This window comes from Montipora capricornis, chromosome 2, assembly GCF_036669925.1.
Source record: "Montipora capricornis isolate CH-2021 chromosome 2, ASM3666992v2, whole genome shotgun sequence".
Lineage (NCBI taxonomy): Eukaryota > Metazoa > Cnidaria > Anthozoa > Scleractinia > Acroporidae > Montipora > Montipora capricornis.
In genome coordinates, this window is record NC_090884.1 from 13,122,491 (window position 1) to 13,142,076 (window position 19,586).

At 38.2% G+C, this 19,586-nt stretch overlaps 1 protein-coding gene across 1 annotated transcript in view; it reads right to left on the reverse strand.

Moving 5' to 3' along the window:
* LOC138038918 (intermembrane lipid transfer protein VPS13A-like) overlaps positions 1–19,586 on the reverse strand; it is a 133,743-nt gene that overhangs the window by 96,567 nt on the left and 17,590 nt on the right. Inside the window, exons 16-26 of the mRNA XM_068885012.1 lie at positions 17,357–17,419; positions 16,656–16,767; positions 15,909–16,006; positions 14,498–14,568; positions 14,228–14,305; positions 10,576–10,670; positions 9,448–9,557; positions 7,885–7,943; positions 7,155–7,239; positions 2,831–2,898; positions 2,411–2,492 (exon numbers count right to left, since the gene is read on the reverse strand). Of these exons, the coding sequence (XP_068741113.1) occupies positions 2,411–2,492; positions 2,831–2,898; positions 7,155–7,239; positions 7,885–7,943; positions 9,448–9,557; positions 10,576–10,670; positions 14,228–14,305; positions 14,498–14,568; positions 15,909–16,006; positions 16,656–16,767; positions 17,357–17,419 (921 nt within the window). The remainder of the gene's footprint in view (positions 1–2,410; positions 2,493–2,830; positions 2,899–7,154; positions 7,240–7,884; positions 7,944–9,447; positions 9,558–10,575; positions 10,671–14,227; positions 14,306–14,497; positions 14,569–15,908; positions 16,007–16,655; positions 16,768–17,356; positions 17,420–19,586) is intronic.

A 19,586-nucleotide genomic window follows, 5' to 3' on the forward strand; every position in this document is an offset into this window, starting at 1 on the left:
TACCAAGGAAGGAAGGGGAAGAGGTTTGATTAGTGTGGCAGAATGTGTTGAGACTGAAACAAGGTCCCTCCATGGATACTTTGTTGGATGCTAAAGGCTGCTTGGGAGGAGAAGGTGATCATTAGGACAACAGAGTCTTTTGACGAGTGTAAGAAAAGGTTGTACGAAAGAGGTTGGAAGGACAAACCATTGCATAGTGCGTTTCTCAGGGATGTACAACAGAAGGAACTTGGAGAAGAATCTTGGAGATGGCTGCAGAATGGATATTTGAAGAATGAAACAGAAGGAATGATCTGCACAGCTCAAGAACAGGCCCTGAGAACCAACTTGATCAAGTGCTGCAACGATAAGACAAATGACTCTCCTTTGTGTAGACTGTGTGGAAAAAGCTCGGAGAGTGTATGACACATTGTGAGCGGTTGCTCTAATTTAGCACAAAAGTAGTACAAATAGTGCTGTGATAAGGTAGCATTAAGAGTCCACTGGGAGTTGAGTAAAAAATATGACCTGGAAATGGTATTAGCATCAGCCTCTACCAGTGATTGAGAATGATCACGTGAAGCTAGTGTGGGATGGTTCTATCGTCACTGACAGACGCATACCACACAACAGACCGGACATAACTCTTGTTTTGAAAGATAAGCACCAGTGGTTACTGGTTGATGTTGCCGTGCCGGATGACCAGAATATTGTGACAACTGAGGCTTGGAAGATTGAGCGATACCAGGAGTTACCTTTCAAAGTAGGACGGATACACCAGGTAAAAGTTGTAGTGGTACCATTGGTTATAGGGGCCCTTGGAACAGTCTTGAAAGACTTCGCGAAGTGGCAGGAGTACCTACAGGTATACCCGATATAACTGGCAGCACCCAGATGACGGTCTTGTTGGGAACATCACACATCCTCAGAAAGGTGCTGCGTCTCTGAGCTGCGGGAAGGAGCTGAGACGTGGCATAGAACACCCAGCAAGAATTGAAAGCTGGAGAGAATCTAATAATAATAATAATAATAATAACTTTATTTAAGTCTCAAGGTATTTAGCGGAACATGAGTGCTCTACTAATTGGAGAGACTACAAATCAACTGAAAAAAAGAACAAATCAAATCAAAATTGTTGGTTTTTGAGGAAACGGGAAAACCAGACTACCCAGGAAAAAACCTCTTGAAGCAGAGGACAAAGAAAGAACCAACAAACTCAACCCACATAGAGTATTGTGAAAAAGTAATGAGAGCAAAATGCGCGAATTTCGTTCTTTGTCCCTGCGAACTTTCGACGAAATTTCGCTCGAAAATTCGAGCGTCTTTTCGCGATGTTTCTAGCGTAATTTCGCTAAAACAAAGAGAGAAAATTCGCCGCATTTTCGAGCCCAGCGCGAAAATTCGCTAAAACAAAGAGGGAAAATTCGCCGCATTTTCGAGACCAGCGCGAAAATTCGCTCTAAAAACAATGGGAGAAAATTCGCCGCATTTTCGAGACCAGCGCGAAAAACCAAAAGCGTAATTTCGCAGGGAAACGGAAAGCCAGCGTTGCAGCACTAAATTGGGGACACTGTAAACTTTGTCGCTTTAGAAGGACTGCTTGAAATCATTTTTCACGAAAAAACCTCTGCCAAAGGAATGGGAAAGGATTCAGGTGAGCAATTTCGAGCAATTTGGAACGGCAGTGATAGAATAGCATCGAGAAATATTTCATAGTGTAACGGCGCCTTAAGAAAGAAACTTTTAGTTTGGAAACCTTGAGACTGTAAAACAAACATGAGGTCTATTTTGTCTGGACATTTGCATGGTAAGTTTGAAAGAAAAGCACTTAATAGGGTGAGATGTTGCTTTCTATCCCATACATTCTAGTGTTGTGCTCGCTGGTAACACCCACAGAAACTATACCAAAACAACAAATGTTCGCTCGAAAATTCGAAGGAAAATTCGGGAAGAGTGAATTTTCGCTCGGAATATCGGAACAAATTATCAGTGAATGCGAATTTTAGCTCGAAATTTCGGAACGAACTATCGGTCAAAGCGAATTTTTGCTCGAAATTTCGGAACGAATTGTCGGTCAAAGCGAATTTTCGCTCGAAAATTCGCGTCAACTACAACAATAGACATTGCGAAAATTCGGCGAATTTTCTGCGAACTTTCGCGCTGGACAAAAATTCGCCATTTTTCGTCGAAAAGCCCCGAAATTCGCGCATTTCGTCGAATTACGTTCTCATTACTTTTTCACAGTGTATGGCGTCAAATCCTGGAATAATTATTGATCCCGAGCCACGTTGGTGGTGAAATCCAAATTTTTTAAGACCACCACCACCCCACTCCCCAACATCCGTATAACATACTTTATCCACTTTTCACTTTTTGGAAACCCGCTTTGTTCACATTAACACCTATAAACGTAGCTTGAACCACAAAGTACCTTTGTGGAGACAATCCTCTCTTGGTCTGGATCACTGGTAATCTTCAGGTGTCCCAAATCAATAACCAAGACATCCCTTGACCTGTTCAAAAATACAGCCAAAATGCAGATTTTTAAAAAAGTAGGTCATAACTAATTAGTCAAATGTCCTCCTTTCACATTCATTTATGGGTTGGGTTGGTTGGTGAGATAAAATATGGATTCATAGCAGCTGCCAGGGGCACCTTTACAGCCTGACATCTGATCGCACTCCAGAGAAAGAACTGTAAACTGCCATTAGACTGTATGTAATATGTCAGTGGTATATAAAGCCATTACCAAATTACCATTGCATTAATCTTCAAAGAAGCCATATTTTTTTTCCCAAATACAAGCGCAATTCCTTTTTTGGATTGCACTTCAGATCTTGGCAGTGCTTACTTCTCAAAGATGCCTTGCTCAGGGATTATGATTAATGGCGATTTAACATCAACATTCACATCTGTGATCTGAAAACATAAATACATTGTATTGGTTACAAAAAACAAAAATGTTGTAACGAATAAGTTTATAACATCCATTACGGACAAGATGACATTACTATTAAATAATTATTAGTATTTCATGCATATTAACTGCTATACTCTGAAAGTGATGGGCTCCTTTTTATACAATTTCGTCATTTTAACCCTGCAGAATCTACTCATTAATATCGGACATGATAAGTGAAGTCACTGATTTATTTTTGTAAAGAATGTAGTACCTCAAGACAAAGTAAACTGTGCTCGGAGACATGACAAGAGTTCCAAATGCCACCAATAAAAAAATGCTGTTACAGGATACAGTATTGTGATACAGTCCTATTTAAGGACATTCGCACCCATTGCTACTGTGCATTTTTTCGCACATGTAACGCACACGTCATGCATCGCAGACCACGAAGGTAAACACGATGCTAAAGATGCAAACCTTTTTTACTGGGTTGCCTATGGGCAAACCCAGTCGAGGTCTGCGTTTAGTTTGTTTGTTTTCTTTTTTTTCTTTTTTCTATATTTTTTTTTTTCCGTGTCGGTAAAAGTCTTGCCTGTCACTCCCCTGGTAGGTGGTGTCTTTGTGGATAGAGCCTTCTGCACGTATTTTCTTAGGATCGAGATTGTAGTGGAACTGCGTAGATTTCTCTGGTGGACACAGTAGAATCATTAACTTAGCCTGCAATGGCGTCGAAAGTCATGCAACGCGAATGGCGTTTTAGTGGATCCTTAAACAAAATATACCCTTATGGAGCTCAATAATGGAAAGTCAGTTGGATAAACTAGGCATGAATCTCAAAAGCGACGAGTACTGGACTTCGACAACAATCTATCGCCCGTCGAGACGAAATCAAAGTGAGCAGTATTTACGTGAAGTAGAAGGTAATCTGACACAATTGAGTTTCTTGTCTTCACGCACGCAATGAAATAGGAAGAGGTTTTCGCCTCTAAGAGCAAATATGTTGTTTGTTTCAATAAAACTTTCGCTGGAAAAGGATTCTGTGGTATTTTCTGCCTTTGTGAATTATAATATCATGTTGTGTATTGAATTTTCGAGCTTAACGTTGAAATGTGATATGCGAGAAGTTTTTTAGTATTGCTCTGTAAGCAGGAAGGGTTCAAAGGCCTGTTGAAAGCGTGCTTGAGTTTCAACAAAATGAGCCCCAAAATCAGTGAAAACTTGTGACGCAGATGAATAATAAAGTAGCTGCTATTTCCAAAATGATGGAATTACCTGGTGATAATAACGTCGTACGCGTCTTGGAGAGTAAATTTTGACTTTGCATAAACAAGAGTTGGGCGATTGTGATCTTTGTTTTGACTTCGCTCATTTCATTGTCAAACTTTATAACACTTGACAGAAAAAGAAACTTTTTAAAAACCCGGTATCTTGCCATCATTTGACACAGATGCTTCACTGTTTGACGAGTAAACATGCCGCGGTAACTTAATCACGGCGCCCGCTGAATTCCGGCCATGTCACTTTTCGATTTTGCAATTTACTTGAACATAGCAAAAATCTCCCAAAATGTTTGTCGCTGATCGTAACTTCTATATTCTATATTCACGGTTCAAAATTAATGTTGTTTTGATGTCGTAAATATTTTATTCTCGATCGACCGTCCGGGAAACTTCCTTCTGCTCTTTCTGAAAACTGTGTATCAATAGTTATTTGCTTTTTCATCAATATTTGTTTTGCATAAAGCAAGCTAAAAAGATCTGTACCTTGCTGAGTTCGCATTTGTTAGAGTTAATAGTATTTTCGGTCCGATGCTTCTTTTTTAAGAGGGGTACGTTATTTTGGTCTCCCATCCAAACACTAACCCCGTCCGGCAGGGCTTAACTTCAGTGAACTTTAGTATTAGAAAGCCTTCAGATGCTCAGAGGGCACACTTGTGGTAAAAAGAAGTTGTGAGGGAACTTGAAAATTATCAACATGTCAGCCCAGAAGCCAATGTTTCTCGCTTCTCTTTTATTTGTTATTCTTCAGAGACTGGAATGCTGTATTTCAATACCACACAATTCAGTGCCTTCTGATTTTCTGTAGCACGTACCACAGGCAACCCAGTGTATGCTTCACAGAAGCATCTCGTTTCACAAGAAAAGAACCTGAAAGTGTGTGGCATCATGGGATAGCTGTAAACCCAGGTCTTCTCGAAAATGTCACGCAATGACCTGACAGTGCGAATATACCATCGGCTTTGACAAGTTCACAGCGATTTTACTCTCTTGAATGCTCAGTGACCCCTATTTTTCTTTCCGTAGATCACGTTCTTTTCTGATTTTGTCCATTTTAACAAAAAACCAAAAAAAATCTGTGCTTCAGAAGTAACGTTACAAATATTTTGCTTTTTATGTTCTCGTGCGACTGAAGTTTTCTTTCTTAGACTAATATGTATCGTTTTTCAAGGTCTATTTCACGTCAGAAAAAGACATCAGCTGCAAAGGTTAATTTAGTTATATTAGTTACTGTTGAATTGAGTACGTTTACCTGATATAAATTTCACTAATGTAGCTTTTCTATTGCTGACAGTTGTAAGCTAAGATTATCTTAGAGTAACGCAATCTTCTAAAAGTGCACCTCACGATCTCGAATACGAGCACAGTTACCCCCCATTTTTTTTGCCTTTTTGGCAAAAGTAGATCATAACCTTTCTGCGTGGCAAGTTTTAAAAAAATCTGTACATGGGAACATTTTGGGTGCGAATGTCCTTAAAGGGATGTAATGTGGATACTTAAGGTGGCTTAGTACAGTTTTTGGAAGAAAGAGATCAAGATTTTGAAATCTGTGAAATTAAAGCAACAGGGTGTCTCTTCTGAAGTGTTAGTCACTGCAATTGATGTAGAATGTAACTTTACCTAAAAAATAACTGCAAATCAGGGGGAAATGCTAAATATGGTGACCAAGCTCCGGGAGGGGGGACTGGAAACTAGACATTTCAAAGGCTTTTATCTCAAAACCTAGGTGTACGACCAGGGTCAAAATTTTGGGAATTAGCAAACAATATAAAAAGGATATATTAGACAGTTTTTCAGTTATTATCAAAGTAGACCAAAATCGACATTTTTGCCATTTGCAAAAAACCTGTCAGACAGATTTAACTATTTATTCCTATACGTGATTATTTATTCTCCCCAAGGAAATACTGAAATTTTAAGGTGGGGTCATATGGTTAGTTTTTAAGAAAAAGGCCTTTGAAATGTCCAGTTTCCAGTTCCCCCTCCAGGAGCTCGGTCATTATATTTAGCACTTCCCCCTGATTTGCATTTATTTTTTAGGTAAAATTACATTTTACATCAATTGCAGTGACTTACACTTCAGAAGAGACGTCCTGTTGCTTTAATTTCACAGCTTTCAAAATCTTGATCTTTTTGTTCCAAAAACTGTAACTAGTAAGCCACCTTAAATCAGCAAACTGATCTGAACCAAATTTAAACTCATGGCAAATGGGGTATGCTCAGAAGCAGGTACTTTGGACAGTGTGTCTAAAACATGGGTCACAGGTTAGTGTACATATTACTGGGACAAACAAACAACACCAAAAGTGTCTCCTAGCCCTAACAACTCTATGTTGTTTCAGGTCTAGGAAACTCTTCACCTTATAGCTGTTCATCGGCTGAACAGGGACTTTTAGTCTTGACCTGTGAAATGTGACCTCTGTTTTAGCCCCACCTTACAGCACCTGTACTTTGGAAGGTGGTAGAGCCTGAGGCAGGATTTATAACAAGCAATACTGGTAATCATGCCAAGCGAGCTTTGTGAGCAAGCACCACCTACCACCATCTCATTGATAAAATGAATGTACATGTAATACTCAAAGCCACTAAACATGACTTACTTTCTGAAGTTAGGGAGGAGTGGGAGAATTAAATTAAAGTTACATGTACTGCAAAAAGGCAAAGATAGAGATCCACAAATATCAAAGACAAAGCATAAGGAAAATGTCAGTGCATCCCATACATATAGTGCTTCTTTGACTTTTGGGCAGCAGAGCCCCATCGATCACGATAATTGCAATCATGCTGACCCTGGGTAAAGTCTCGAGATCAATCTCTCACAGATTCTCTTTAGACAGATCAAAAAGCACTTGTATTAATCATTCAAATGTGATATCATGCTAGCATCCTAAATACAACATCTTTAATGTACAATGATTACAAGCATCTGCATGTTTTTAAAAGGGATGTAAGAACAGAAAGTGTCCAGTATACAATGTACTTCGATCAGGCCAAACCTTGTGGTGTTCAATTGCATATGACAGACTCGCTTTAGATGCTGACTTCAGATCCTCCAATCGTGAGTATGCTGCAGCTGAAAGCCTATATTTATTATGAAACTTTGGTTGATCAAGTGCTACCAGTTTCATAGTAGTCAGTTACAGTCTGTATAAAAGAAGTTCTTCTTGTTTGATAACTTCAAGCTTATCGCTTTAGTTTTCCCTGTATGATTGCCGTCTTTTGTACATCCGTTGCCTATATTACCATTCTCTCTTAATGTTAACTACAATTTCTTAAATTATTTCCATAGAACTTTCACAATGCAGACTTTGTTGCCTATTTTTTCATTTTTTTTTTAACACAATTAACATACAAAAATCATGATTTATAAAGAAACACCTTTTCCCAATCATTCTTTAAAATAATATTTGTCAAATGTTTCACGCATATACATGAAAGTCATTAAAATAAACGTACACATAATCAAAAGAAATAATATAAATGTACTTGAGATTATAACACTGGCTTAAAAAAAAAAAACAATAACAGTGACACTAACAAGTAATCAAGTCAATCCGGCCGGCCCTAGCAGTTCTAAGTGTGCAGTTTCAAAAACAGTAGAGTAATTAGAATAATTTCTCTCAAATCTATTACAAAAGCACTGTTATTTTGCGTGAAACTTGGGTACAATGAGACTATAATATTATTATGGACTTAAAAATTAGGAACAATCAATACTGAACTCACTCTGAGAGTTGAACATCTTTTGGTGGTTGAAAAAATGTAACCATATGCTCAACAGTATTCTAAAAAGCAAAAAAAAAAAAAATTAAAAAAAAAAAATAAAAAAAATAATAATAATATGTGATCTGCTAATCGCCCTTTCTCACAGTCAGAGACTGAATTACTAAGGGCACAGCTCAACGAGGTCGGGCCGAAGGAGCTGTGCTGCCGGCTAGGCACTCGGCCCCTGAACACGACCTATGTATGACCTCAGAGCACAGCACCACAGCCTGATAGAATAGGCCGGGAGTCGATTTTGAGGAGGGAGGAAAACCGGAATGCCCGGAGAAAAACCCTCAGAGTCAGATTGAGATTGACTGAAACTCAGCCCACATACGACCCGAGGCCAGAGTTGAACCTGGGTCACAGAGGTGGGAGGCACGGTTGATGACCACTAAGCCACCCTGACTCCCCACGACCAAAATCAAGTAGTGGTAAAAAATAAAAGGATTGAGGTGCTAATGCTGCATGTAGGGAAACCTAAATCCAGGTTTTGAATGATGATTTTAACGTTGGCATGTGTACAGAGCAACAGAATACAGGTAATTCAACCGTAAACAAATTGAAGGATCTACAGTAAGAAGGCTGCATAATCCAAATCCAGATTTATAAATAAAATACTATAAATAAAAATCCAGATTTCTAGATTGTTCTCTAAATTAATACATATATAATTTAACATGACAAGTAACTTTTTGAAAGGAGGAAATTTTGTTCTTTGATTACACAAACAGGATTTCAGCAACCTTTGCCACTGTACTGTGACATTGTTATCAAAATGCCTCCTAGGCAACAGCTTCTCAATTTAAACACAAAAAGATTGAAGGGAAGCCAGCTGGAGAAAAAGACACCACAATATATAACTATTGTTGACCACTGGTAAACATTTAATCCTTGTTTTCTTATGTTTGTACCACCAGCTTAAAGTTCAGGTCAAAAGCAAGTGAAAATGTATGCAGGACACTAATTTTCGTAAGTGTGCACAAGCAGGCAATTCATGACCTTTACACTTATGTCCTGAATTGACTCTAATTACAGGTAGATGCATGGCAAAAATTGCTCAATTTTGACATTCAACATGAGGTGCTCCCTTAAGTCTATGCAAATGCTACCTATTTTCAACAACAAGGTAAGGGTAAAGGTTAGCATTATTTTTAGCTTTGGGTAAATGCAGCAGTTAATCTTCACTTAAAGAGCAGCATTAGGGGGACAATTTGTGACATAAATTATCTATATTCGGAGACACAAGTGATGTTGAAGTTGGCTATAAGAGAAGGGGACACTTTGTGACGCTTATTGAAATTGACATGTATCTATTTAGGGTCAATCCTAGACATAATCTGGACCTTTAAAAAATAATAAAGTTTCAGTTACCCAGACATATTCTCAATTAAGCTAGGTTTATGCATGTTTCTGACATGAACACGAGGTCTCTTTTAATTTGCTCATGTACAGCTGTTAGGTGAGGGCTTTTCACATTATACAGTACATTAATCACTGTGAATAATCATCTTTGGCAATACTAACTGCATCATAGGTGACTTTAACTGGTTGGGCAGAGACAACAGCCCTCTGGTCACACTTGCCATCCAAAGGATTTGTTTCAAAGGAAGCATTGAAAAGAGCAAGATGTGTACCTGTGAATGACAAAATAGTTTGGATGCTGGCAAAAGGACATGTCACTTTGTGACTCCTATTGAAATCCATGAGCATCTAATTATTATTAGGGAAATTTCTGGAAATAAATGTACCTGAGATATTGCAGTTATTCGCTAGACTAAAGATGCTGAACTTGTCATAGTGACTGTGCCTAACAAGGCTGCTGCCGAATGGTCACCTGGTCGCCTGGGGCGCCTTACTTGTGAGCGCAAGTGACCAAATTTCTGACTGAGTATCCCGAACGGACCCCTAACTTATCACAAGGTGATTCATCCTCACTTCTAATTAATTAATTCTGGGCTCTTGAAAAAATGACTTGGGCTACTAACTTTTAATGTTGGAAGCCTGAAGGGCTGTGGAAAAATTTTCTTAGGCAGCAGCCTTGCCTAATAAAAATTATTATTCACACAGACACCAATTCTAACGCAGTCCCAAAACAAGCAAAAAAACTTGGGGAAAACATACTTAGTCTACTGTAGTCTAGCATGATTGAAATTCAATACAACGCAACTTTTAGGTCAGTTTTCCTTGTTAATTGAAATAGGTCACTTCATGACTTACATAAATTTATTACAACAGCTTACATGATCTCTCCTTTCCACTGTACATTTTTTGGTTTGTAAACTCCCCAACATGTTGTTTACAAATTTGAAAATGTCCATCCTTACTATTCTGTCCTCTCCTGTTGTATCTTTATAAGATACAAGTTGACTCACACTGTATATTTAAATCCAAATGCGTTTTGATCCACTGAATATGAGAGTCTGCATTCCCTTTGAAGCCTTGTTCAATTGAAATTTGATTTTGCCTCTCTGAAAATAATCCTTAAAGTTCTGAAACAATTACTGTAGCTGAACTTACTTCCAAAATAATTAGGGTTGTGTGACGAATGTCATTCGAAATACCCTATTTCTGTCACATTCAGAACACTCCAACATCAAAAGACAAAACAAATTAAGACTAACTGGTGTATGTTAGCCTTTAAAGAATACCCACCTGCCCTCTCATCTGGTGATGTTATGATAAGAGGCATCTTTCCATCATCACGGCTGCAACCATACATTTTTACCAGGTCCACCTTTGCAGTAATCCTTGGTAAAATAAAATAAAAAAGGGTTTCAATTAATCACTTGAAGGACCATTAACAGTATCTTGACATAGACAAGGTCAATACTTCAGAAAACAAGCTTGTTCTTTTGCTGGGTTTGTTTTCTTTTTGAGCATCTGTCACATTAATTTTTCCCAAAAAAAGGCTTTCAAAGTCTGTACCATGCACTTTTTTCTCCGCTTTCAGTTTGACAAAGTTTTCCTGTTTTTTTCCAATTGAAAAAAGGTTATCACTTTTATGTATCACTTTCATTTTCCAGAAAGCATTACTGTGTTTCCAAATAGGCCAGTTTCATTTCTGACTGACTTGGAAACCCTGTCAGGTGCAAATAACATTTCCCCAGCATTGACCTCCAACACATACAAGTTTCAGTCCAACCGGCCTTCATTTTTACCAAAGGAAGTGCTACAAGGGCCGGTTCTTGAAAGATCAGCTGTTTCAAAATTTTATCACAATTGAAAATAGATGTTACAAATTTAATTGTTATTCACTTCTGACAGTGACTCTGCTCCTCATCTATTTTGGTCAGATATCTTTATCAAGGAGATAAATCACACTCCAGCAAATAAAGTTTACTACAAGACAAGCCATTACGTGTGGCTTAAAATAACATTTACGCAAAGTTAAAGTCACATAAAGGCATCCAACGGGCTTAACCATTTGCAGCCATGTAAATGACTTATGGGGTGGCCCTCAGGGGTTTCAAAGGGGCTTTTGTGGCTTCTCGCTTTCATGTATAATTCATTCAGCTGATGTTTGTGAATCATTTATTGCTGCCTTTTTAAGCAAATCTTTGCAGATTCTTGCACCATCCACTCCCTTCCTCTTGGTATGCCGACCCTTTGGTAAGTATGTGGTCTGGTATTGGTTTCCACTGAATCCTTTCATTGTGACAGTGCCGGTCAGTGGCCACTTTGGGGGGTGGTTCAGGCTTCCACGGTTTTCATGGAAACCTCCTCTCTGCACATTGCAGCTGCGAACCTGCTAACCTTTAGGCACCAATTCCCAAGCTCATCTGTTTGTGATGAGTTCAAATGTAGGTTAAAAGGCTGCTTTTTAAACTTCAAAACTTTGGATGTTTTGAGAGTACTAAGTCTGTGAGATCACCAGGCAGGTATGCTACTTGCTATCTCAGCAATTTCACTGAACCTTTGACAGTTTGAATGCTCTACCACTACAAACTCGAAAAGACAACCTGGTGCCTACTGTATTTTTGGATCCTTTGGACCTGAAAGAGACCACCCCACCCTTGAATTTACTTCATTTTTACCAATTAAAAGGAAGTAGTGCTTCAATATCAGTTAACAGAGCTGTCAATACATACATACATACATACATAGCTTTATTTGTTAATGCAGGTTGGTAAAAGTCAGCCAATGGCTGACGTAGACCTGCCTATCTACTTACAACGTTAAAAAATACAGAGTATAGAATACAAAAAAGCTTGTCCACAAATAGTTACCTACATGAGAGGCAGAGTATCTGTTGCGTATGGATACAATTAAAATAAATAAAAAATAAAATAGAGTCAAAAATAGTAAAAGTTGTCATTCTTGTTTGTACTCAAACATGATTCTTTATCAAAGCTTAATTTACCGAGTAGGGCCGGGCCTTTTTTGATCTTTTGTTTAAAACTTGCATGTAACTGCCTGTAAGATTTCCAGTTGCCGGGTATAGAAAAAAAGTAGGCAGGAAACCACTTTCAAGAGACACTCCCCACTCTCCCCTCCCCACCTCAAAATGGTACCTGCAAATTAGCGGTAATTACTCAAATTCAATATTTCACTAACAGTCTCATGTACATAAATGAACTCTCAAGGAACAAGGAAACTTTACACAGAGAATTACGATGAATCATCTCACAATGTGACATCACATTCGTTGCAGTGGTTCGTTTTTTTGTTTTGCTTGTTGAAAACTGGCTAAATGCTTCAGGCGTTCTCTCTGGAACTGTGGAGGGAAAGCCTCTTGCTTTTCGCAGGTTTGAATTTGCTGTCCTTGATTCTTTTAAAAATGGTTTCTTCCCAATCATAATAATTTGAACATGAACATGATAAGTACTGTATCTCTAGAACATTTCGTGCCAAAATTTTTCGCGCTGCTCTGACTATTAGCCCACAAATGCAGACGTCCATTGTATTACAGTGAAATATACGTCTGCACAGAAGAATAACACTTCTCTTTTTCCTGACCACTCGGCACCACGTACCGGTATTTTTGCCCGAAGCAAAGAGGAAAGGAAGAAACAAGAGTCTGAATGATTATGTATTGGCTACTTAAATGGGCAGATATTGGGGTTTAAATTCCTTTGACTCGATTACCTTGAGGCTGTACTTGTAAAAAAAAGGGCCCCAGTTTCTTCTGCCTCAATTCTTGACAATATTGAAATTGACAAATCGAGAGTTTTCGCATGCGTCTACATTGACACTGACACTTCACACAACGGAAACCTCGCAAAGGTCTTTATACATACTTTTTGTGGATGAATTCAAACTTACATTTATAGGAAAGCAGAGCTAGGTTTCGCGCGTTCCAGAAATTTCAAGTTTACTCATTTTCTTTTATAGATATTTCATTTTCAATGTAGACTTTCTCGAAGCTATTTTTGGTTCTATTTTAAAGTGGCTGAGGTCATGCTCATAGTAGCTAGGGGAAATACCAGCCCCCGGCCCTTAATGACAGCCCTGAGTTAACGGTAGGAAGCTCAAGTACAACTGTATTTAAGGGGGGTAGCTCTTAACTACCAACTGCTGCTATGGACCCCTTCAAATAATCATTTCTCAAGTCCCTTTCATGGCTCGAGACTAACTTTTTTTTTGCCAAAACTTTGCAACTCACAAATGCACTGGAGTACAGAAAACATGGAATAAAGTAAATTAAGAAATAAACTGTAAATAAAACTAAACTGCGTGTTTGGAAGTCTGTGGAAAGGCTGTTCCTTTGATTAGAGCTATTTGCGATTGAAATAGAGTCTATGGATTTTAAAAAAGTTATTTCTCAAAAAGGTATGGCCCTCTTTTTATGCACTGTTCAAAAAATTAATGTCAGTTCCATTTTTTGTCCAAATAGAAATTCCATGCTACAATTAATTAACGAAAAATTATGCGACAGTTCCCATCCGGAGAAAAAACCGCCTCCTCCTTTTGTTTCCTGAGAGTTTTTACATGTTTTTCAATGAAACGCATGGCAGAGAACTGGGACTACAACTGTAGTTGTGCATGCGTCTTCTGATTGAAGTGATGTCAGATTTCCATTGAAAAAGTTACTTCAAAGAACCATCCATGCAACCTCTTTGTGTTGGTGCTGGGGCCTTGACTAAAAAGCCCCTTTAGCAACCATTGTCGTTTTGTAGTTAAGTGTCACCCCCCTTAAACTTCATGTATTGCTACAAGGGTTTGCTTAAAACCACAACATATTTGGAACATCTTTAATGAATGTACTGTAAGGAACAAGTTAAAACTCATGACTTGTTCTTTTGTTTAATGCATTGTAAGAAAACATATGCCCTCCCAAAACCAAGAAAAGATGTCAGAGACTAACTTGATAGCTTGAGCAGATGTTCGTTGAGAAAGGTCTGTGAAAAGGTCCTGGAAACTTAGTCTTGCAACATCGATCAACCTGAAAACCAGTGTGCAGTGCCAATTAATTCATAACAGCAGATGTCTGACTACAAAAGCAACCCCAAGTTATCAAACATAGAAAAAGAATGTTACAATTAAAGAATGTGGTACCGGGACCCAAAATTGTCTTTTTTTACTGGCAGTTGCAGGTAATGACTGTGACAGTCATAGTAAATTGTCTTACACCTACCTTCCTTCTGTGTCATCTCTAAGAGCCACACTGATTTGTTTCAAATGAACAATGACTTTATTATCTACATACTACAACAAAAATTAACAAAGAAGAAAGTTTGTATTTCTCTCAAAGTTACAAACTATAAACTTCAGATGAATGTACAGTACATGTATCCAATCACTTGGGAATTAAGAAAGACCTGTTATTAGTCTCACACTAAAAAACGAAAAGATAAAAATTAAATAAATTTTCCAGCAATTGGATGGTTCAGTTCAGGCCAGCGTCTGTTGTTGCCAACAATGCCATGGAGACTGCCTTTAATTATCTGAAGTAGCTAGAGCATCTTGAGTGATGTCTTTCAACTTTGTCAAGATAATTATTTTCTTGTGTCAATGGATCGACCATGAGGAATGGCTGACCACCACCTGTCACAGTTGCGACAGAGAGTTAAGTCCAGCTCCAACTATACATGTACCCCACTCATAACAAAGGCAATGCATACATAAAAAATTAATATTTATACCCATATAATGGTTTGAAAAACAGCAAAGAAAGTAACATAATATTTTAAACCTATTTCTTTCCTGGTAATAATAAATATTGTGTCTTCCAGTTGGGCCACATTGTTAGAGGTTTTCAGAGATAGAGCAGTGGTCAGAGCATTTGACCTTCACCAATGTGGGTGTACAGTATGTTTATGGGCTGGATTCTGCAAGCATCCCCTTTTTTCTCTGAGTACACCCTATCTTCCCATCATCATCACAAACATTGCTCATTCCACCGTCATCAGTATCATTCATCATCATGGGTCTCGTAACAACAACAACAACAACAACAAACCTCTTTATTTATACCACACAATGACAAGAGAGAGGAAAAAAGGAAAACATTACCTGTACTTAATTTTGTAAGGTATAAACCCGACTAAACAATAACTAAAGAGCTTCCTTCTGTAGGATCAAGGCATATCACTAAACGACTTCAAATTATTTTTGTGAATTGTTACATGGAGGCACAAGTACATGTACATGTATGAAGAAAAAGCAAGCACATGCACAAGCACACACATCAGTCATCGCACCATAGTTTAGTAGAGGAGTCCCCTCTACTAACTATGATCGCACAAAGAAAATTGGCAAACAAAACAACAGCAAAAACCAAAAAAAATAATAAGAAGACTTGAGAATATCATTTTTTAAGGACTCTTTAAAGTTGCAAAGGCTAAGACTCTTGAGAGATTCTTTTAAGATTATTCCAAATATTCTCCCATACTGATGTACAGTGTGGCTAGAGTTTTCTGGGTGGTCCCTGGTTCAATCCTTCAGTACTCAGCGCTTGTAAATACCAGAACATTGTAACCAACTGATCTCACTTTTGTCCAGGAATGCAAGTAATTAGATGTTTGCCCAATGTTTTTGTAGTTTACCTCCTTTGGAAATGCAGTGATAACTTCTCCTTCACTGTAGCCAATGGCCGAATAAAGCTTTTCAAGTTCTTCTTTCCTTTGCTCTTCAGTTAATATTTCTGTAAATTATACAAAAGGTGACCCTACAGTGAATAATTTTGTCAATTCTGAAAGAACCAAGTTCCTACCCTTTTGAACAAAAAGTCTGTTCAAGTCTTTTCCATATTTTGTCATATTGTTAAAAGTGAGAAGCGGTAGAGCATTGCTCCTGGCCTCGCAGAGGTCATGGGTTCAAATCCTGTTGGAGTCACCTGAATATTTCAGGTGTCTACATTTGTACATGCATGTATGAGAGCAAATGCTTAAATCGCCCAGATGAATGTGAGAATCACTTCTCACTTTTACATGTATCTACATGTACATTGTATAACCGGCGGCCATTATTTAAATAGAACATTTATTTGTAATGCCTGTATCATGTTTTCACCTTTAATTCAGGAAAAACAGTCTTCACTTCCACATTTGAGAAATCCAGGATTCATACTTTGATAACCATAAAGATATTAGATGTATGTGAAACTAAAATGATCATATTGATACTGTAATAAGATGGAAATGGTCAGTGTAAAAAGGGAGAATGTAGACCAAAGGAAATGCAGAATCCAGAAAAATCTCAAACCCTTTACTATGCTAACCTTAAGCATTTGTATAGGGTTTGTTTCCCCGCAGTTGGTACTTTAATTATGCTGACCAGGAGAGAATCCTTACCAGTTTGGTCTTCCTTTTTGCTCCTTTTACTGGAACCAAACAATCCTGAAAACCATCCACTACCTTTTTTGTCATCTTCCTTTTTCTTCTTTTTCCTTAAAGCCGCAGCCTCCTGGTGAGCAAAAAGTACTATATATGACAATCTAAAGCACTGTCAAGCTACATATCATCAGTGTTTTTTTTCCCACATCGCATCTCGCTACTCTTGCACAGTACAATATTCCTCAAAACATACTGTACTTCCAAAATATTATAAACATGTTCTTGTGGACATCATGACTTTGATTGTCCACCATAAATTATTGCAAACCATGTTTTAAAAAAATCCCTTTCCTGTAGTCTATACCATGTCATGTAGGTAGTCTATACCAAGGTATGAGAAAATTAAGTTACATGTATTAAGCAATGTGTTTGAAATGGCGGTCAAACTACATGTACATGTAACAATTAAACTACTACAATGGAGCTCAGAAAAAGTCTTTCTCATTTACAAAAGCAATAAAATGATTATACATGTATATGATTGATTCTCCAGATAGTCCTCGTGAATGCAGAAAGTTGGAAGTTGGAAACAGGAAGATCCAAGAAAGGGCAAATCAAGGAGCACGGATGAGATACATGCTGATGATAACCTTTACAGATGTTTACCATTTGAACTACTAACACAACAAACCACATTTGGTTAAGCACAGCGCACAAACCTCAAAAGCAGCCTGGCGTCGACAAATGGTGATATTCAACACATCCAGCTGCCTCTCAAGCCCCTGAAAAGAAAGAAAATTCTACTTTTTTAAATAGTCAGGGACTGCGCTAGACTGTTTAGTGCCTTTAAACATCATGATAGCTTTCGCTTTGCCCTTTTAACAGAGACTCTGAGCACATCAAGTAAATAATTCAATTCTGTGTGATAGCTAGATTTTGTGATCATTCTGGTAGCACGATTTGGCAACTTTTAAAGTTTGCCTGCTAGATGTACAGCAAGGCCTCCCCAGACTGGGATACAGTACTGGAAATAATGGCTCTATCAGAGAATCATAGATTTTAATGGCAGTGCAGTGTCTATCAACAAAAGGTCTTAAACCCTTCAATACTCTGATCCTGATGATACTTTTTTAGAGACTGCCTTGATATGCTTGGACCAGGACAGAGTGTCATAGACACATTATTATAACCCAACTGATGTTGCATGATGAACTCATTTTATACATTGTACATCTGTCATTATTTATTTCTGAATCAACTTGCGTTCTTAATTATTTTCTGCCTTGAGCTTATCACCATAACTTCAGTTTTGGCTATATTCAGGCTTAATTTGTTGGCAATCAGCCAAAAGTTTAAGGTTATTACATCATCATTGATTTCTGATTGGAGTTGAGCTAATAGGACACTCATGGGAGCTAGGCCAATAAACTGCGCGGGCAGTGGTCGCACGCCATCGAGGTATGCAAATTTTTTTCTCTCGGTAAAACCGAGGTGCAATTTGCCATGGGAGAAAAGAGGAGGCTTGCTGCGGGAAAGAACAACGATCAATTTTTAATCGCTACATAACAGATTGGAATAGTATTCCATCGAACATTATGCATGCACCTTCATTACCCAGTTTTAGGTCCTATCTATTACTGTAGATCACTTGTGTCAATTTTAAATCAGGTGTAAATCATGAGTGACAAGTATGTAATTTAATTAGATCGAGATTAGCTTTGGGCCGTATTTAAATTTTATTTCATAAGTTTTAGTGTCAATTTTAGTATGCATTTTAATTAGACTAGTTTTGGGCTGCATTTAAACTTCTTAATTTTTAGAATGTTTAATATTGGAGAACATTCTTTAGTTTCCCCCAATTATAATTCTCCAGTCATGCACTTTTTGTGTCTTCTGTAATTTTTTTTACTTGTATTAGCATGACAAAGTATTATTAAACTTAAACTTAAACATTTGTATGTAAATTATTGTCAAAACACTCTCCGGCTGCAGGATATCGAGCTAACAAATGTAAATGTATGTTCCGTGCGCTGAGCTGCAAAAAAACAAGCGGACATACTCTCCTATAAACTGAAATGACTAAAACTTTAAAATGTGATGACAGGGAAGTCCATGCCAGTGGGACAAGCTTCGATGAAATTGACTTGTTGAACCTTTGAATGAACACTGCAATCACAATGTGTCGCAAAGAAGGTTTCAAAATGTGGTCAGAATGTAGCTACAGATATTCTCTTGCATGTAAAAGGAAAATAAAGGCAACCAAGGTCCATGACTAGCGGCTATAATCCTCTTTGCTGTTCGAAACTTTCAGCCCAAACCTTTTTCAGTTTCTGTACTCCGGTGGGATTTTAACATAAAAATCTAGCTTATCGAAACACAAAATCAACGGAAACCCTTTACAACTCTACCACGGAAGTTTAATTACCGAGGGTTTACCTTGGTTGACTTTCCTGCGGCAACTTTGGAGCCTGGCCTAGCAGAAAATCGGCCTACCACAGGAATACCGAGAGAAAGTCGTGACAGGGTGACACAGCAATGACGAGGCAAAGGGGTCTCTACTTTCAGGCGGTACTGTACAGTTCACTCCAGAACTTGAGAACACCAAGGGACAAGGAATACCTTCCCTAGACACTATCACCACAAGGAGGGGTAGGCAGCTTGAAGTGAATGTCTACAGAAAGCTGACAACACTTACCACAACCCGATATCTCCATTTCAATTCTCACCACTCCATGTGCAATAAAAGATCTGTAGGCAGTGCGTTGCTACGCAGGACAAAGAAAGGGAAACGCGAAGAAACGAAAGGAGTCAAGGCTGTCCTGTGAGACAATTATCATCCCTCATCCTTCATCAATAGCTGCAAAAGGTCGCTGTCAAAACCCCCCACTGATCTACTAAGCAAAGGTTTGGAAGTGCTACCCTATGTGCTTGGTATTTCAGAAAGGATTG